Source organism: Moschus berezovskii, chromosome 7 (genome assembly GCF_049115385.1).
Source record: "Moschus berezovskii isolate FMDL1 chromosome 7, NW_MosBer_1.0, whole genome shotgun sequence".
NCBI classification, from domain to species: domain Eukaryota; kingdom Metazoa; phylum Chordata; class Mammalia; order Artiodactyla; family Moschidae; genus Moschus; species Moschus berezovskii.
In genome coordinates, this window is record NC_142466.1 from 109,738,338 (window position 1) to 109,759,756 (window position 21,419).

At 42.6% G+C, this 21,419-nt stretch overlaps 1 protein-coding gene across 3 annotated transcripts in view; it reads left to right on the forward strand.

Annotated features, from left to right (window-relative positions):
* Window positions 1-21,419, forward strand: part of SLC31A1 (solute carrier family 31 member 1) — a 36,309-nt gene that overhangs the window by 10,829 nt on the left and 4,061 nt on the right. The window contains exons 1-4 of one of the 3 annotated variants that reach the window (XM_088838285.1): window positions 8,016-8,600; window positions 17,980-18,098; window positions 19,105-19,177; window positions 20,938-21,106. In XM_088838285.1, the coding sequence (XP_088694411.1) occupies window positions 8,516-8,600; window positions 17,980-18,098; window positions 19,105-19,177; window positions 20,938-21,106 (446 nt within the window). In that variant the 5' untranslated portion in view covers window positions 8,016-8,515. Of the gene's footprint in view, window positions 1-8,015; window positions 8,601-17,940; window positions 18,099-19,104; window positions 19,178-20,937; window positions 21,107-21,419 lie in introns of those variants that run through there. The other 2 variants (XM_055427617.2, XM_055427618.2) reach the window with 2 other exon arrangements.

The following is a 21,419-nucleotide window of genomic DNA, read 5'->3' on the forward strand; positions in this document are numbered from 1 at the left end:
CTGCGTGCGTGCTCATGAGCGTGCTGTCATGTCTGACTCTTTTGCGACCTAATGGACCATAGCCCACCAGGCTTCTCTGTCCAGGGCATTTCTCAGGTAAGAATACTTGAGCGAGTTGCCATACCCTCCTCCAGGGGATCTTCCCGACCCAGGGGTCAAACTCGAGTCTCCTGCATGTCCTGCGTTGCAGGCAGATTCTTTACCCACTGAGCCAGCTGGGAACCCAAGTGGGAAACAGACGAAGGACAAATCAAAGGATTGGAGGGGATTATACCTTTGCCAAATTTAGAAAGAACAGTAGACTAAGAAGTAACAATAATGACTATTTATCGAGGGCTTCCTGTGTTTAGGCACTGTGCTAAGAGTTGACTCACTGGAAAAGACTCTGATGCTAGGAAGGATTGGGGTTGGGAGGAGACGGGGACGACAGAGAATGAGATGGCTGGATGGCATCACCGACTCGATGGACATGAGTTTGAGTGAACTCCGGGAGTTGGTGATGGACAGGGAGGCCTGGCGTGCTGTGATTCATGGGGTCGCAAAGAGTCGGACACGACTGAGCGACTGAACTGAACTGAAGTTCATGTTTGAGTGCACACTGTCACGAGGTAGGTGCTGCTCTCATTGCTGTCTTCATGGAAACTAAGTATCCTACTGCCTCATTGAGCTCTTCATAACAATCCCTATGAGGTAGGCTGCTTTTATTACTTGATTTTAGAGCCGAGGCCAGAGATATTAAGTAATTCACCCAAGGGCCCGCAACCAGCAGGTACAGTTTTACCAGTTAGAGACTGAGTATAACTTCCTTGCATACTTGGAGAGCCGCCATAAAACAGAAAGAAAATATTTCTTCTGCCCACAACTTCCTCCTCATGTTTTTTGTTGTTTATTTTTAGTGGTCTATTCAGGATCTCAAACTGAACTCCCATTTTCAGATAAGCAGGAGCCGATGGTTAGGGACAGGCCCTGGGGTGCTCAGCTGGGAGCCAATCTTAATTTCATTAATCACATTGGGAACTATTCCCACAGTGTGTGAAAGAAACTGCTGTCAAATTCCAAAGATGAGCCATTTTGTGTTAAATTTAGTGTTAGCCCAGAAAATTCTTTGGTTATTAGGTGGTTCAGTTCAGTCGCTCAGTTGTGTCCAACTCTTGGTGACCCCACGGACTGCAGCACACCAGGCTTCCCTATCCATCACCAACTCACAGAGCTTGCTCAAACTCACGTCCATTGAGTCGGTGATGCCATCCAACCATCTCATCCTCTGTAAAGAATCTGTCTACAATGCAGGAGACCCAGGTTCAATCCCTGAGTCAGGAAGATTTCCTGGAGAAGGCAATGGCTACCCACTCCAGTAATCTTGCCTGGAGAATTCCTTTAATGCGCTTTACAGACTTGCTGATGTTGGTTTACCCTGAGTATAGGGAATATTCATTTCTTCCTCTCAATAGAAATAGGTCTGTATTTCTTTCCAAGCTCCCTAAAACTACAACTTTGTTTCCTTATCTCAATTTTTTAGAATTGGCCTGCAGAAAGTAAATAGCTACCTTTTGTTTTTTGTTTTGTTTCCTTTTGACTGTGCTGTGCAGCATGGGGGTTCTTCGTTTCTCCTAGCCAGGGACTGAACTCATGCCCACTGCAGTGAAAGCACTAAGTCTTAAGCATTGGGCCACCAGGGAAGTCCCTAACACCTCTATGTTGAGACAGGGAGGAAGAGTTGGGTGAAAGTCCAATGATACGAGTAATAAAATGATCACTGGACTTGAGGTCAGAATCTGGATTCTAACTGCAGACTGCCACTAGACTGACTGCCACATGGCCTTGAGTAGTCAGTTAACCTCTTGTACCTCTATTTTCCAGCTATAGAAGTAAGTAGCCGTTCTTGTTTAATCCAGTCCTGTCTTTCACATGTGGTTAGGTCTAGCAACATACTACATTGTGCTTGCTCAGCAGGAAAACCTGGGAACGTGCTGCAAAGAAAGTTTACTATTGATTGGACCCAGACTTAGAAGCTTTCAATCAACAGGTATTTATTGAATACCAAGGTAAATGGTATATTAGACTCCACATAGGCTAAAGTAGGCCTTACTATGCATTCCATGAACAAGATGTGAGTAGTTTTCTTCAGTCTTGTTACTGAGCACTCAGAACATAACCCACAAAGTAATAATAATGCTTTTATATAGGTTACATGATCTTTTTCTCTCAGTAATTCTTGCCATTCATTATCTTACTTTAATGATACAAAAGCGCTGAAAATGAACAAGACAGATGTTATCTCATTCCCCTGAGTTTCAGATGAGATGCCTAAACTCAGAGATCAAAAGTGGTTCTCAGAGACTACCCTAGTGGTACAGTGGTTAAGATGCTGTGCTTCCAAATCAGGGGCCATCAGTTCGATCCCTGGCTGGGAAACAAAGATTCCAACATGTCATGAAGTGTGGCAAAAAAAAAAAAAGATTGGTTCTCGAAGAAGTAGGGTGATTCTGCCCCCGATGGGATATTTGGCAAAATCTGGAGATATTTTAGATTGTCACAGCTGGGATAGTGCTTCTGTCACTTTGTGAGTAAAGGCTCGGAATACTGTTAAACTTCCTACAGTGCACAGGACAGCTCATACAACAAAGAATTGTTTGGCCCCAAATGTCAATGAGGTCAAAATCGAGAAACTGGCATTGGCGTTTTACCCCCAAAGAATACAGAGTGATGGAGTTGGATGAAGCAGAATCCAGATCTTGGCCCAGTTTAGTATATTCTCCACTGCCCTTAGCATTAGAAGCTGGAATCACATAAATTCTGGGTTTATTGCTAGTGTTTTGTGGAGGGAAAAGTGGGGTTTGTCAAATATCATGGTTGAAGATTTCCATGTTTAGTACAAGTTGTATAACCCAATAACAACACACTAGGCACATGCTGTCCAGGGAGCTGAGTCTACCTTCATCATATTTTTTACCTTACTGCTACTACTGCTGCTGCTAAGTCACTTCAGTCGTGTCCGACTCTGTGCGACCCCATAGACGGAAGCCCACCAGGCTCCCCCGTCCCTGGGATTCTCCCAGCAAGAACACTGGAGTGGGTTGCCATTTCCTTCTCCAATGTGTGAAAGTGAAAAGTGAAAGTGAACTCGCTCAGTCGTGTCCGATCCTTAGCGACCCCACGGACTGCAGCCCACCAGACTCCTCCATCCATGGGATTTTCTAGACAAGAGTACTGGAGTGGCTTGTCAGTGCCTTCTCCCGTTTACCTTACCGAGCACCTACCAAATTTAAGTGAGTTACCCAGATGCTATTGAAATCTTAACACAGCCCCTTTAGCAGGCTCTGCATAGTACCCACTGCCTATCGAAAGACTCATGAGACTTTTATAGGAAATGTCACCAAGATACTCAGAAAGTAGCAGAGCCAGGATTTGAATCTTACCTGACTCATGCTCTTAACAATATTCTGTAAGCTTAATTCCCTCCTACAGAAGTGGACCTGTGACTTTAGAAGCTCTTACAATCCAAGATAGTCCTTGTGGAGTATTTTTCAGTCTTTGCCCCTCAAGCCATTAAATAACCCAGAAATTAGAAGGTTCATCTAATCCTTTGGAAGTTTTAACAGATGTCTTTCTGGATTTGGGGAAATTAAAGGATTATGCCCCGTGGCTCTGTAAGGAATTTGTTTTTTTCCATCTGTGAACGCCTCACAGAAAACTAGAGCAGAAAATATTATTAGGTAAGAACAAATAAAGGCCAGTTATTCTACACAGCAGAGTATTCTATTAAAGTCTAAATCTGGTCACATCCCTCCCCTGCTTATTACCCCTAAATAACTTGCAGTTGCCCTTGGAGTAAAATTTAGTCTGCTCTAAATGACCTGGAAGGCCTTCTTCACTGTACTCTCGGGCCTGTCTTCAGCCTCATTGGCTTCTCTTCCTCATACTCAGTGTGTTCTAGTCACACTGACCTTTTCTTGCCTCAGGTGCTATTCTCTGCCCATCTACCCATCTCCAGTAATTTTCAGTCTGCTTAAACATTACCTTAAGAGGAATTCTCTGTTCTCTCTTCTACCTACCCCTGCTCCGTTAGTTCTTTTACTGTTATTCTCCTACCACAGTACCATGTGTACTTCCAACTATATACTTAAACATTTACTTATTTAATGAGAGTTTCCTCCTCTAGGGTAAGTTTTGCAAAGGGAAGAATCTTGTCTTTTGCACCTGGGTCCTTGTAAGTAGATAAACCTACATGGGTTTTGTAAGAATTAAAGACTCTACCAGAAAACTACTAGAGCTAATCAATGAATACAGTAAAGGTGCAGGATATAAAATCAACACACAGAAATCCCTTGCATTCCTATACACTAATAATAAGAAAATAGAAAGAGAAATTAAGGAAATGATTCCATTCACTGTTGCAATGAAAAGAATAAAATACTTACGAATATATCTACCTAAAGAAACAAAAGACCTGCACATAGAAAACTATAAAACACTGGTGAAAGAAATCAAAGAGGACACTAATAGATGGAGAAATATACCGTGTTCGTGGATTGGAAGAATAAATATTGTGAAAATGAATATACTACCCAAAGTAATTTATACATTCAGTGCAATCCCTATCAAGCTACCAACGGTATTTTTCACAGAGCTAGAACAAGTAATCTCACAATTTGTATGGAAATACAAAAAACCTCAAATAGCCAAAGCAATCTTGAGGAAGAAGAATGTAACTGGGGGCATCAACCTGCCGGACTTCAGGCTCTACTACAAAGCCACAGTCATCAAGACAGTATGGTCCTGGCATAAAGACAGAAATATAGATTAATGGAACAAAATAGAAAGCCCAGAGATAAATCCACGCACCTGTGGACACCTTATCTTTGACAAAGGAGGCAAGAATATAAAATGGAGAAAAAACAGTCTCTTTAACAAGTGGTGCTGGGAAAACTGGTCAGCCACTTGTAAAAGAATGAAACTAGAACACTTCCTAACACCATACACAAAAATAAACTCAAAATGGATTAAAGATCTAAATGTAAGACCAGAAACTATAAAACTCCTAGAGAAGAACATAGGCAAAACACTCCGACATAAATCACAGCAGGATCCTCCATGACCCACCTCCCAGAATATTGGAAATAAAAGCAAAAATAAACAAATTGGACCTAATTAAAATTAAAAGCTTTAGCACAGCAAAGGAAATTATAAGCAAGGTGAAAAGACAGCCTTCAGAATGGGAGAAAATAATAGCAAATGAAACAACTGACAAAGAATTAATCTCTAAAATATACGGTCAGCTCCTGCAGCTCAATTCCAGAAAAATAAACGACCCAATCAAAAAATGGGCCAAAGAACTAAACAGACATTTCTCCAAAGAAGACATACAGATAGCTAACAAACACATGAAAAAATGCTCAACATCCCTCATAATCAGAGAAATGCAAATCAAAACCACAATGAGGTACCATCTCACACCAGTCAGAATGGCTGCTATCCAAAAGTCTACAAGCAATAAATGCTGGAGAGGGTGTGGAGAAAAGGGAACCCTCTTACACTGTTGGTGGAAATGCAAACTAGTACAGCCACTACAGAGAACAGTGTGGAGATTCCTCAAAAAACTGGAAATAGAACTGCCATATGATCCAGCAATCGCTCTCCTGGGCATACACACCGAGGAAACCAGAATTGAAAGAGACACATGTACTCCAATGTTCACCGCAGCACTGTTTATAATAGCCAGGACATGGAAGCAACCTAGATGTTCATCTGCAGACAAATGGATAAGAAAGCTTTGGTACATATACACAATGGAGTATTACTCAGCCAATAAAAAGAATGCATTTGAATCAGTTCTAATGAGGTGGATGAAACTGGAGCCTATTATACAGAGTGAAGTAAGCCAGAAAGAAAAACACCAATACAGTATACTAATGCATATATATGGAATTGAGAAAGATGCAAATGATAACCCTGTATACGAGACAGCAAAAGAGACACAGATGTATAGAACAGTCTTTGGGACTCTGTGGGAGAGGGCGAGGGTGGGATGATTTGGGAGAATGGCATTGAAACATGTATATTATCGTATGTGAATCACCAGTCCAGGTTCGACACATGATACAGGATGCTCGGGGCTGGTGCACAGGGATGACCCAGAGGGAGGATATGGGGAGGAGGGAGATGGGAGGGGGATTCAAGAAGGGGAACACATGTACACCTGGGGCGGATTCATGTCAATGTATGGCAAAACCAATATAATATTGTAAAGTAATTGCTAAGTCACTTCAGTTGTGTCCGACTCTGTGTGACCCCATAGACGGAAGCCCACCAGGCTCCCCCGTCCCTGGGATTCTCCAGCCAAGAACACTGGAGTGGGTTGCCATTTCCTTCTCCAATGTGTGAAAGTGGAAAGTGAAAAGTGGAAGTGAAGTCACTCAGTCATGTCCGACCCTTAGCGACCCCACGGACTGCAGCCCACCAGGCTCCTCCATCCATGGGATTTTCTAGGCAAGAGTACTGGAGTGGCTTGCCATTGCCTTCTCCGGTAAAGTAATTAGCCTCCAATTAAAAAAAAAAAAGGAGCTATGAATTAGTGGCTTGCCCTCCAAGAACTTTGCTGTGTGTATACGGTGTTTTTTATCTTGTATTTTAGGAACTGGAAGTCAGATGTTCTAGAAGATTGCTAAAGAGATCCAATAAAAAGCAATTTCTTCTGTCAGAAATTCAAGGAAAACCCCATAGAAGAGGTGGCATTTTAACTCAGCCTTAAAGAATGAACTAGGTTGTACACTCCAAAGAGCAAGGGCCATATTTTAACTTTATCCTACTTTTGGCTTCTCTTGTGACTCAGCTGGTAAAGAATCCACCTGCAATGCAGGAGGCCAGAGTTTGATCCCTGGGTTGGGAAGATCCCTTGGAGAAGGGAAAGGATACCCACTCCAGTATTCTGGCCTGGAGAATCATGGACTGTATAGTTTGTGGGGCTGCAAAGAGTCAGACACGACTAAGTGATTTTTACTTCACTTCACTAACTTCTGACACATTTTAAGTGCACTGTAAATGTCGGATAAATAATGACAGGATTTTCACATATTCAGAAGATGGGACGGACACTGCTGAGCCAAAAAAGCACACAGCTATCAAAGTACTAAATTCATTCAGGAAGAGTGAATGGATGACTTTCAGTGGAATATCTGAATGTGAAGAGGATTAGTTTGGGGTAAGGCTGGGAAGGAAATCTGTGACAGAGACAGTGAAAGTGAAAGCCACTCAGTAATGTCTGACTCTTCGGGTCCCCATGGACTATACAGTCCATGGGATTCTCCAGGCCAGAATTCTGGAGCGTGGGGAGCCTTTACCTTCTCCAGGGGATCTTCCCAACCCAGAGATCAAACCCAGGTCTCCGCATTGCAGGCGGGTTCTTTACCACAAGGGAAGCCCAGGAATACTGGAGTGGGTAGCCTATCCCTTCTCCAGCGTTTCTTCCCAACCCAGGAATCGAACCGGGGTCTCCTGCATTGCAGGTGGATTCTTTACCAACTGAGTTATCTGAGAAGCCCCAAATGCCAGGTAGTGGACATAAAATAAATGATGAGAAGGGTGAGGTGAAGATACTTCTGTGTTTCTTTGCAGACAGATTAGTTCTTGGGAGTAAAACCTAAAATGCAAATCACGGTTTGAGAAATACATGCAAATAGTATCTGGATACTGGTTTCACTGGAACTACTGGTTCTATTATTGACACCATTACCAAAAAAATAGCAACATGCAGCTCCTATGAAACACCTCCTATGCTTGATTTGGCTGGAAAGAGAGTGTTTGCATCCTTATATTTCTGGAACGGAAACATCCTGAGGGGTGTTAAAACAGTTGTTACAGAATTTGGTTATTACTGAATAGCTGCATCTGATGACTTCTAAAGTTCTTCCAGGCTTTTTTTTTGGGGGGGGGCGCACACTGTGTGGCACAAGGATCTTAGTTCTCCAACCAGGGGTTGAACCCATGTCCCCTACAGTGGAAGCATGGAGTCTTAACCCCTGGACCACAATAGAAGTCCTAAGGCCCTTCCAATTCTTAGTGAGATTTCTGTGACCCACAGATTGAGAGGCAGGGCACTAGGTTTTATTTTGAGGTGGTCTGCCAATAGATGCAGAGAAGGCAATGGCAACCCACTCCAGTACTCTTGCCTGGAAAATCCCATGGATGGAGGAGCCTGATGGGCTGCATTCCATGGGGTCACGAAGAGTCGGACATGACTGAGCAACTTCACTTTCACTTTTCACTTTCATGAACTGGAGGAGGAAATGGCAACCCACTCCAGTGTTCTTGCCTGCAGAATCCCAGGGACGGCGGAGCCTGGTGGGCTGCCCTCTATGGGGTCACACAGAGTCGGACACCACTGAAGCGACTTAGCAGCAGCAGCAGCAGCCAATAGATGAAGAGATGGCTCATCCATCTCTTTCTAGGTCTACTTGTTGAAGCCAGACTTCTCTCCTTAGCTGAGTCAGGAGGCTAAGCATCCAAGAGGAACTTAATGTCTGCAGTTGATGAAGATGAGGACTTGGAGAAACACTCCATTCAACTGTTTCTGTTACATTTTCTCAACAGTGTTCTGTCAGGTGATGACTGAAACAGACAGACTGAAAGAGCAAGACCTAGTCTCAGTTGGAGTCAAGAGGAAGGGCACATTGTGGTATGAATGGTCAGAGGTTTTAGAACTAGACCTTGCAAGAGGAGGAAGATTTGTTGCATTTAGAGATTGTAGGATGGGAAACAATGTCAGCAAAGACACCAGACAGCAAAGTGTGGTCAGAGCAGGAACTGGGCTAATTAGACTTGTGTGGCTGAAACCCAAAGTACCTGGAGGCAGAAAGGTAGGTTGAGGCCTTTGTTTTAAAGATCTATGATCTTAGAACAAGGAGGTTAATAGACAATGGAGAGGTTGGTAGGCAGTGAAATGTTGGGGACGCATAAGTAGAGCCATGCCTTAGGTAGATTGATTTGTCATTGATGTATCACATAGGATGAACAGAGGGCAGAAGTACCATGAGAAAAACCCATGTTTTTAAGAGAGTGATTGTGAAAACCAGAGGCAGGCTGAATAAACCTTCTAATTTATTTGGATTAGGAAAAGTGACCAAAAATTGACACTGAATAAATAGTAAGGCAAATTTAACAGAGAATAATCCCTGGGCCAGGAATGAGGATACATAAGTTCTTGCCAGGGTACTTCCACAACTTTCCAGAATAACATTGAACAGGTTGCTTAAACTCTCCATGCCTTGGGCTTCCCTGGTAGCTGAGCAGTAAAGAATCTGTCTGCCAATACAGGAGATGCCGGTTTGATCCCTGGGTCAGGAAGATTCCCCTGGAGAAGGAAATGGCAGCCCACTCCAGTATTCTTGCCTGGGAAGTCCCATGAACAGAGGAGCCTGGCAGGCTACAGTCCATGGGACTGCAAAGAGTTAGACACGCCCGAGTGGCTAATACTCCCACTTGTCACTTTCTGTGCCTTGGCTCCTCTGAAACCAGAAGAGATACTGTGAGGATTTGTTGTCATTCAGTCAGTAAGCCGTGTCCGACTCTTTGTGACCCGTGGACTGCAGCATGCCAGGCTTCCCTGTCCTTCACCGTCTCCTGGGGTTTGCTTCAGCATCAGTCTTTCCAGTGAATATTCAGGGTTGATTTCCTATAGGATTGACTGGTTTGATGGCCTTCCTGTCCAAGGGTCTCTCAAGAGTCTTCTCCAACACCACAGTTTGAAAGCATCAATTCTTTGGCACTCAGCCTTCTCTAGGGTCCAATTCACACATCTGTCCATGACCACTGGAAAAACCATAGCTTTGACTATATGGACCTTTGTCGACTAAGTAATGTCTCTGCTTTTTAATGTGCTAGTTTTGTCATAGCTTTCCCTCCAAGGAGCAAGTATCTTTTAATTTTATGGCTGCAGTCATCATCTGCAGTGATTTTGGAGCCCAGGAAAATAAAATCTGCTACTGTTTCCATTTTTTTCCCCATATATTTGCCGTGAAGTGATGGGACTGGATGCCATGATCTTAGCTCTTTGAATGTTGAGTTTTAAGCCAGCTTTTTCACTCTCCCCTTTCACCTTCATCAAGCGGCTCTGTTCCCCTTTACTTTCTGACATTAAGGTGGTATCATCTGCATTGGGTATTTAAAAAATTAAGTTTGTCCGTTGCATGATTTCTCTAAAAAATGATAAGCTTCTGTTTTTAATATAACTGTATAATTTGGATTGTAATCAGTTCCTCCAGGACAACCAGGCTTCTCATCTCCTTTGCTCAGTCTGAGCAGATTAACCATTGTTGAGTGGAGATATAGAAAGATAAAGTTTATGATAGAAGGGGGTGACCTTGAATCACCCGGAAGCAAAGCCTTTCTTGTCTTATTCTGATTAGAATCAAATCATGGGTTTGCTTTCTGTCTTTTCCATGTGTGTTAGTCGCTCGGTCGTGTCCGACTCTTTCCGACCTGACGGACTGTAGCCTACCAGGCTTCTCTGTCCATGGAATTTTCCAGGCAAGAATTCTGGAGTGGATTGCCATTCTCTTCTCCAGAGGAACTTTCCAACCCAGGAATCTGCATGGCAGGCAGATTCTTTACCATCTGAGCAGAATGAGATTCACAGGGCAGCTCCTGAATGGTCATTCTTAGCCAAGAACTTCAGTATAAAAGATCTGCTCCCGCTAATTCATAACTCTTTTGTTCTTCTAAAAACTTTCAGTCCATGTAGCCTTTCTTGTTTGCCTAGATCATTGTGTGTGTGCTCTGTTGTGTCTGACTGCAACCCTAAGGACTGTAGCCTGCCTCTGTTCATTGGGATTCTCCAGGTGAGAATACTAGAGTGGGTTGCCATTCCCTTCTCCAGGTGATCTTCCCAACCCAGGGATCGAACCCAGGTCTCCCGTATTGCAAGACAGTTCTTTACCATCTGAACCACCAGGGAATCGGCCACTTATAAATGGAAGCCCTTTAAGTTTGAAGTGTGACCATTTGAAGTAGTTTTCCCCTTTGTCTCTGGCAAATGGTTACTATTGACGCATCCGATTACTCTGATGTATGAGTGGTACGGCCACATAGACTCTGCTGTCACTTGAGTGTGTAGAGTGTAGTTTGGTTTCTTTCCACAAAACGTGCTTTCAAGTAATCCTGCAACAAACTTATCATCTTTGCTGTTCTTACTTCTTATGTTCCCTTAAGATCCTTCTTACTGAGACCCTGTTCAAGGGCGTGCATGGTAGCCAGAAAATGGCTTAGGCCTAAAATGGCTTCTCTTATATCAAAAGGCTATACCTGCTTCTTTTCCTCTGGGACCTCCTGTGCTGCAGTGAAGAGCCAGTTTTGTCTCTACGATGGATCTGTTTCTTTGACGTTAACTCTTCTTTTGTGTTGCTTTTGTTATTATGTAGTTAGTTGCTCAGTTGGGTCCGACTCTTTGCAACCCCAAGGACTGTAGCTGTCAATGGGATTCTCCAGGCAAGAATATTGGAGTGGGTTGCCATGCCCTTCTCTGGGGGATCTTCCCAACCCAGGGATCAAACTCTGGTCTCCTGCACTGCAGGTGGATTCTCTGAGCCACCAGGGAAGCCCCTTTGTTATTATAATAGTACATAATGACCTGCCTTGGGGAAGACTGCACCTCTGCTGGAAAAGATTGATACATCACCTCTGGAGGTTGGCCATTCCAAGAGATATTTGCAAGATAATGGTCTTTACTTCCTCAACTCCTACCTGTCTCTGTCCTACAAAGAACCTGGCATCCAGGCCCAAACAAGATGGTTATTTTGAGACATTAGTCTGCTATCTTTGTCAGCCAGCTTTCCCAATAGAAGCGTATTCCTTGCCTCCATCATCTGGTTACCTGGCCTGTGCAGCAGTGAGCAGACCGAGCATGGACTCAGTAACACCTGCACTGTTTACAGTAGAGCTCACTTTGGGATGATCAACAAAGGCACAAACTTAGAAGAGAAAATGGTAGCTTTAGGTTTTGTTTGTTTTTGGTACTCTGCCTCACAGCATATGGGATCTTAGTTTCCTGACCAGGGGTCAAATCTGTGTCCCCTGCATTGGAAGCTCAGAGTCTTAACCACTGGACTGCCAGGGAAGTCCTGGTAGCCTTAGTTTAATTGGATAAAATCTAAGTTTTCTCTCTTTCCTTTTCATTTTTTATTTTTTTAGTGGTAAGGGCTTCCCTGGTGGCTTAAATGGTAAAGAATTTGCTTGCAATTCAGGAGACCCAGGTTCGATCCCTGGGTGGGGAAGATCCCCTGGAGAAGGGAATGGCAACCCACTCCACTATTCTTGGGTTTTCCTGGCAGCTCAGATGGTAAAGAATCCACCTGCAATGCGGGAGACCTGGGTTCAATCCCTGAGTTGGGAAGATCCCTGGAGGAGGGTGTGGCAACCCACTCCAGTATTCTTGCAGGAGAATCCCATGGACAGAGGAGCCTGGCGGGCTTTAGTCCACGGGGTTTGCAAAGAGTCAGACATGACTGAGCGACTAACACAGTGTTGATGGTGGGGTTTTAGAGATCATTCTCCAGAGTTCTGTCTTTATAAAGCTACAGTTAGAGCACGTGCCCTAGCCCCTCCCATCACCTGCCAAACTTAATCTGGGGAGAACTCTGTGATTTTAAGGTCTTTACCATTTCTTTTTTTCTCATTGGCCTGACTTATTTTCTTGCTACCTCTACTGTCTCATTTTCCTAAACTGTTATTTTATCCATTGATATGGCAGCACTCTGGGAGTCAAAAATTTTTTGCCAGTTCTGGCTAGAACCTGTGTATAAACTTAAGATTTACTCACACCTAATACTTTTATAAATGAAATTAGTTTAAGTATCCTTATGATTACTGCACTCCAAGAAGGATACAGGCCAAGGAAAGAGAGTTAAAATATCCAAAGCATGGTGTGGTTATATTCAAACAATTATGACCACATTTCTGCCAGTCAATTTGGGCTAAAAATGTGAGACCAGGGCCTAGAATATGAGTGAAACAACATCATAGCCATCAAGCGAAAGGGCCTTCCCCATTTATAGTCATCAAATTGTATTTCCCTTCCCTAGAAACCACTACATCTTTTTTCTAAACAACTTCAGTATATTGGCCTGAAGTGTCAGGTTATAGAGAGGCACCAATGCCTGATTTGTTACTGCATCATATCAAGATCTCTCCTTTATTCCTACATTCCTTTACCACTTCCTGCAAACAGCATTAAGTGCAGGATTCATAAAAGATCGTGTTAGTTACTCAGTTGTGTCCAACTCTTTGCGACCCCACTGACTATAGCCCACCAGGCTCCTTTGTCCATGGAATTCTCCAAGCAAGAATACTGGAGTGGGGAGCCTTTTCCTTCTCCAGGGGATCTTCCCAACCCAGGATTCCAACCCAGATCTCCTGCATTACAGGCAGATTCTTTATCATCTGAACCATGTATAGGAAAATTTCAAAGTTCACCTATAGAGGCACTTGAAACAAACCCAGAGTCGTTCCTCAGAATATCTGCTGACCCCATACAGGTCATGAAGAGGCAGGATTAGTCCAGTTAAACTTGTTGCTTAATCACATGAACATAGTCCATATGCAGGAATCCTTGTTTATAGTAGTGTATTGTCTTTGATGTTGAATTTCCCCTGTCCGTGCTTGCCAAAAGCTTGTATCATCAATCATAACTATTGACTCCAGAAAGCAGAAGAGTGACTAGATGGAGTTCCCTTTGTTAAATGTTTTTACAAATCTAAAAAAGAACATGACCCTAATCATTTTAAGAATAAAAGCTTTCTTCCTTATCATGAAAGTCAGGAAAGACTGGTGCAGTCTCCAAAAGAATTATCTGAGGCTCCGGATTACATCCGACTGAGCCGGAGGAGAGGGACCATGTGGCAGATGTGTGACCACTTCTGTGTAGTCTTTTGTGGGATCTAATCGTAGTCCCCATGGACTGTTTCTCATTCACCATTGTGAAATACCAGGAAAGTAAAAGAGGATTTAAAGTTTAGATGTAAGGTCAGTGCTAAGACTCAGAATGGGCATCCGAATTTAACCTGCTCGCTAGTTCCCTATCTTCTGTCTATAAATTGATATATATTTTGCTAGAGATGCTAGATTTTGCAAAAATGATTCTGGCCCTCTAAGCTTTCCAGTGCGTGTGTTTGGGGAAGTGTTGGCAGGAACAGAGGAAGTTTCTTTTTGATGATTCTCAAAAGTAGACTGAGAAGGAATTAGATCCTTGAATCCAAGGAAGTTCTGAAACCTATTTTTAAGATACTGCACCATACTTGGAGAAGGTAATGGCAAGCCGCTCCAGTACTCTTGCCTAGAAAATCCCATGGATGGAGGAGCCTGGTAGGCTGCAGTCCATGGGGTCGCTAAGGGTCGGACACAAGTGAGCAACTTCACTTTCACTTTTCACTTTCACACATTGGAGAAGGAAATGGCAACCCACTCCAGTGTTCTTGCCTGGAGAATCCCAGGGAAGGGGGAGCCTGGTGGGCTTCCGTCTATGGGGTCACACAGAGTTGGACACGACTGAAGTGACTTAGCAGCAGCAGCAGCAGCACCATACTTATTAAATGGGGAAAAGGGGAAGGTAGAAAATGCAAAGCTATATGGTGTTCAGTGTTGTTGTTCAGTCATGTCTGACTGTTTGTGATGCCATGGACTGCAGCACACCAGGCTTCCCTGTCTGTCACCATCTCCCAGAGCTTGCTCAAATTCATGTCCACTGAGTTGGTGATGCTGTCCAACCGTTTGTCTTCTGTCATCCCCATCTCCTCCTGCCTTTCCCAGCATCAGGTTATTCAGTATAGGATGTGTCATTCATTCCAAGCAATACAAGCAAGTTGGCATATAGCCAACCTCAAGTACCCAGCTGAACATGAATGTTCCCTGGAAACTGAATAGTGTAAAGCCTTGCAAAGAAATAAGCTTCTCACCTATTTTTTTATGAACTAAGTTTCATAGAAATTCATACTTGATTTTTTTCTCTCGCCAATTCCTAGACTGTTTCTGTTCTATTTTCTTAAAGAGCAAAGAAGTTTTCTATGCTAGACGAAAGAGCTTTTATGAACCATCCACATGTGTTGATAGCCATTTTGTGACCTCGGGAGAGAGGATAGGCAGAAAGGGCTTGAAAGTGGTCTTAGTTAGCTAGAATACTCTGCAAGAGAGAAGATAACAGAAGGCTGACTTTTACCTAGGATTCCACTATAAGAAATCCATTGTGGGCTTTCCTGGTAGCTCAGTGGTATAAAGAGTCCACTTGCCAATGCGGGAGACGGGGATTTGATCCCTGGTTGGGGAAGATCTCCCATGCCATGGAGCATCCAATCCCTTGAGCCACAACTCCTGAAGCCCACATGCCCTGGAGCCTGTGCTCCACAATGAGGAGCATGAGCAGCAGAGCTGGAGAATAGCCCCTTCTCTCCACAACTAGAGAAAAGCCTGCGCAGCAACAAACCCCCAAGCACAGCCAAAAGTTAATTAATTAATTAAATTATTATTATTTTTTTTTTTTTTAAAGAAATCCGTTGTGAGAGTTTGCTGCTGGTTCGGTAGTTAGGATTCAGTGCTTCCACTGTTGGAGGCCCGGGTTCAATCCCTGGTCGGGGAATTAAGATCCTGTGAGTTACATGGTGAGGTAAAAAAAAAATTAAAGTTAAAAGAAAAAAATAAGAAATTAATTGTCCATTAACAGTGGAAGGAAATAGATTCAGTTCCTGCTCTGTTCTCTAGTATATTTCAGTGTGAAATGTATCCTACAAGGTGATACTTCAAAACAGGTGCATAACTCGAAAGACGTTCTTAAGATTTGGACATATAGAATACTGGTCCACTGATACATCTGAAGAGATTTGATTAAGTACTTTCATTAAATAGGTGTCTCTGATTGGTAATGAGATGCCTGGACAATTAGGAACCCATGGGTCTTCAAAAGAAACATGGTGAAAGGAAGAATATGTAAAACTTAATGAGGAAGTTAATGAGGGCACAAATCTTAATTAGGTTCTGATGCTATCTATGTTCTTACTTTTTAAATTGTCCTTTACATTTCATCTTAGGCCCCAACCTGAGTCATGACTGCTTGGTTTCCCCGTCTAACTATTAGCCTTGAAGCTCCGTGAGGAGAGAGGCTGCGTCTGCTTCATCTCTGTATGTCCCTCAGCCACTGACGCCAGAAGGCGCGCCACAAACATCCGTGTGTGTTCTCTCTTGTTGATTATTTGTGTGTGTGTGTGTATTTTTTTTTTTTACCATTCACTGTAAATAAACCTTTGTGGACAAAGATCTTATGTATCTCTTTGTACCTCTAATCTAGTCCCCTTATGGCAATTGTATTAACAATACCAGCTTGTCGAGTTCTCTCATGATGAAGCAATACAGTATCTGGCATGAAAGTTATTTAAATTCATGGTTGAATTCTGATTATCTTTAAGGAATGCTTTGCCATTTCCTTTGCTGAAACATATTTTTTCATCTTGCTATCATAGAATCATGGGATAGAAGTTGAAGAGGGGAAAATAAATGGTGGAGTATTTCTGCTTTTGTATCTAAAATGTGCCTCTTTTCAGCCTCTTAGTAATCCTGCTGTATTCCCCTGTTTCTTTCCTTCACAGCACTAATCGCCACATGAAAATGTTCTGTTTACTGTTTCTCCGTCCTCTGCTTTGTTTGTCTTATTCACTGTTGAATTATTAGCACTTAGCTCAGAGTTTGGCGAAAGCTGGATAAATATTGATTGGATTAATAAAAGAGGCACACAGGCTCATGAACATGAATACCTACTTGGGATTTCTAAAGAACTTTTTCCTCCACAAATTGGCATTGAGGGACACATAAAGAGAATGCCACTACCTCCCTCTCCACTCTCTTCACCTTTCCACTCCCCACCCCAGCTACCAGAGTTTTTGCTCTTTGGATAACATCTTGGATGGACTTTTGCAATAAAACCCTTAAGGGGTAATAAACAGACACAAGACTGAACGTGCAGTTGTCTAGACTTAATTTAATAAAGAATATCTAATTTATACCTTTTTTTCCCCCATGTTTCCAGGTCTAATGCCCTGCTGATATTGATAGTGTATCAAATTCTGAACACACTGCTTGCCTAGGGCAGCAGTAGACCTTTCCTTCTAATTTAAATTAGCTGAAGGCTGGTGGTCCCATATGTGAGAGTGTATTCGTAATATCCTGATTGAACACAGGCCCTCCAATTAGAATTATCTTGAAACTCTTGCTTTTTATCTACTGACGTTTGTGATCAGAAAAGCTGTTAAATTTCATCCATGGCATCAATTTTATGCATTATTACAAATTATTTCCTGCCAGCCGAAGAAGCTCCTTTTCTTCTCCTTACCTCATATTTAAGTTTGAACATACATTGAATATATCTAGAAGAGCATTCTTGATTCTTCAGAATAAGAGTTAGGTTTCTGATGTTGTGTAGCTGATTCACTTTGTATTGTATTGTATAGCAGAGACTAACATGACATTGTAAATAAATCAACTATACTTCAATAAAATGAATTAAAAAAAAAGAGGTTTCTGAAACCCTATGTACAAATAAATCCCTTCTGCCACAGTCTCCAGAGGACATACCTGTTGCTGCAGTTACTCTTCTCTGTGTCTGTAGGTAATTAAAAAATAATTCTGAGTAAGATGTTGGGGAGCATATATTTATTGGCTGAAATCCCACACAGACTAAGTATTTATCAAGAAACAAGATTTGGGGAATTGCCTGGCAGTCCAGAGATTGGGACTCTGTGCTTCCAGGGCAGGGGAAGCAGGTTCGATCCCTGGTCAGGGAACTAAGAGTCCACATGCCACACAGTGTGGCCAAAAGAGAAAAAAAGACAAGATGAAACATTGTGAAGATTTTTTTTTTAAAATCAAGATTTTGTATTTTTAATTATTGTATATAATTCTTTCTCTTAGAAGAATCTTCTGCTGACTCAACTTTTCCTGGGAAAATAGGCCATTCCCACCACATGGGGATGAACATGGATATGAGTGGTGGAAACAACAGTACCATGCCACCTCACCATCACCCGACCACTTCATCCGACCACTCCCATGACCACATGATGATGATGGTAAGTGCCCTTTCCCACCCACCTGGGTCACAGAAATAATCAAATTTTAGGACTGGAAGATGATTATGTTTGTAGTTCTTGTTCAGTCACTAAGTTGTGTCCAACTCTTTGCAACCCCATGGACTGTAGCACGCCAGGCTTCCCTGTCCTTCATTATCTCCCAGAGCTTGCTCAAACTCACATCCATTGAGTTGGTGATGCCATCCAACCTTCTCATCCTCTGTTGTCCCCTTCTCCTCCTGCCCTCAATCTTTCCTAACATCAGGGTCATTTTCAATGATTTGGCTGTTTGCATCAGATAGCCAAAGTTTTGGAGCTTCGGTTTTAGCATCAGTCCTTCCAATGAATATTCAGGGTTGATTTCCTTTAGGATTGATTGATTTGACCTCCATGCAGTCCAAGGGACTCTCAAGAGTCTTCTCTAATACTACAGTTCAAAAGCATCAATTGTCCAGTGCTCAGCCTTTACGGTCCAACTCTTACATACATATATGACTATTGGAAAGACCATAGCTTTGACTATATGGACCTTTGTCGGCAAAGTGATATCTCTGCTTTTTAATACACTGTCTAGGTTTGTCATAGCATTTTTTTTCAAGGTTAAAGATCAATTTACCAATGAGGAAAAACTAAGGCAGACCTAGAGAAGTCAAGTGATTTGCCCAAGATTATGTGGCAGGTTAATTTCAGGGCTACAACAGAACCAATATTTCTATGGTTCTTTCTTCAGTATGTCTTCCTTTCAAAATTGACCCTTTTCTGGATTAATTTCTGTATGCTTTGTGTAGAAGAGAAAAAGGCAAAAGTTGACAGTGAGGGCAAAGGAGAGTACATGTGGAGAAGTGCCTGTGTTCGTGATACTAAAATGAGGAGAAAGCTTTCCACTTCAGTGAATGCTTCTTATTACCCAGAACTGCTGCTTATAAGTGTTCTCAGCTGCTTGACCTGCGATTCTCGTGTAAAAATTTCGACTGTTTCTAACTAACATGTTTTGGTTTCCTGGCAGCCTATGACTTTCTACTTCGGCTTTAAGAACGTGGAGCTATTGTTTTCTGGTTTGGTGATCAATACAGCTGGAGGTGAGTAGGCCATCAGGTGTTGTTTGAAGGTGACACTCACATGAGAAACAGTGACAAAGAATCTGGAAACCCAGCACCTCTTCCTGCCAAAGTTACTGAGTCATAAGGGTTGCAATTGTAACCGTCTGGTTTCCTATTTCCTACCTGGAAGATAAGGACACACAATGACTATTTAGGACCTACTGTAAACCTCTCTTAAATAACATGTGTATGTTTCAGAGTTTCTGAAACATAATTTAGATACAGATCGGAGTCTTTTGCAGACCGTTTTCTTTCATCCTTTTCCAGAGTATTTCCTTGTTTGATTGGTCTTAGACGTAAGACTACAGACAAGTTCGAATGGCATAAGAAGCATTTTAGGTATACATACCACAAAGTACCCCTAGCTTCAAAACTATTAATCAAGTACAGTCCTTCCATTTTACAGAAAAATTAAGCTTCAAATAGTGAAATGATTAGCCATAAATAAATTAGTATGTCAGAACTAGGACAGGGACCTAAGGCTTCTGACCTAATCCTATGTTCTTTCTAGCTTACCAAACTGGTCTACAGCATTCATGACTCTTGACCCATCTTAGGGTCAGTCCTAGTTTGGGGGCAGTTAATCATCCATTTTTCTGGAGTCTATAATGTTGACTTCAGTCAGTTCAGTTCAGTTCAGTCGCTCAGTTGTGTCCGACTCTCCGCGACCCCATGAATCACAGCACACCAGGCCTCCCTGTCCATCACCAACTCCTAGAGTTCACTCAAACTCATGTCCACAGAGTCGGTGATGCCATCCAGCCATCTCATTCTCTGTCATCCCCTTCTCCTCCCGCCCCCAACCTTTCCCAGCATCAGAGTCTTTTCCAGTGAGTCAACTCATCGCATGAGGTGGCCAAAGTATTGCAGTTTCAGCTTTAGCATCAGTCCTTCCAATGAACACCCAGGATTGATCTCCTTTAGAATGTGTGCCTTGAATTCAAATTGTACAAGTTCAGTGGTCAGGTGGACCACTTTAGGTATAAGATAAATCTTTGGACCCACAAAATCGATTTGTTTGGGGGAAAAGGGTAGTATGTTAAATCAGTTTTGAATACATTCATATTGTTACCAACAATTCACAGTGTTAAAGACTTAGAATTGAAATGCCCATTCAAGAAATAGAGTCAACACTTTTGAGGGGCAGGAGGCACACTGCACATATGTGGGATCCCCAATCAGGGATGGAACTGGGTGCCCCTGCACTGGGAGGTCAGAGTCTTAACAATAAGTGTTTTATTTCTCTTTCACATATTCTACATTGTGTGTCTCTGTGTGTGAAACTAATTTAATGATGTCAAGCAGCCAGACCAAAAGGTTATTGTTGTTCCAATTATTTTTTGGTTGTATTAATCAGAGAATGAGTATATTCTTGAGTAGAGACTGTAGTTCTCACTAACACCATCGTGGCCCTTGTCTTCCATCCATGGGTGTGAAGAGGTAACAATATAACATATTCTGGAATTAACAGGAGAGAGTCGCAGTTGTTTGGAATTCCCGGGCAGTCCAGTGATTGGGACGTGGCACTTTGACTGCCCAGGGCCTGGGTTCAGTCCCTGGTCAGGGAACTAAGATTTTGTAAGCTGAGTGGCAAGGCCCATTCCCACCCACCCCCCCAGAAAAAATAAAAGAAAAAAAAAAGGAGCAGTTTTTCTACGTTTTCTTTCTTGCTTGGAGAGCACACCAGCTAAGCATTTTGCATGTTTGACATTACTGCCATCTTCTCCTTTCCTACTTAGAAATGGCTGGCGCTTTCGTGGCCGTGTTTTTACTAGCCATGTTCTATGAAGGACTCAAGATAGCCCGAGAAGGCCTCCTGCGCAAGTCCCAAGTCAGCATTCGGTACAATTCCATGCCTGTCCCAGGACCAAATGGAACCATCCTTATGGAAACACACAAAACTGTCGGGTAAGAAGACTGAACAGATGCAGGTGCAAGTTCTGGAGAACTGAACTAGCCAAATAGCAAAGTGGCTATTTTATTAGCAACAGCCCTTTTCTTGAGTTAATGATTCTATGTCACCTTGATCAGCACTCTTTGGAGGCTTGGGGTTGTGAGTCATTAGCAGACCCAAAGAGGAAGGATATTAACTCTTCTTAGAGTTCGTTCTGAATTCTCAGCACTGGTCACTTTGGAAGAAGGACGAGAATCCATATTTTAACATATTGGTCAAATAATAATAAACAAGTTAAAGAAGTTTCAGGTCAGGATACAGAAGAAT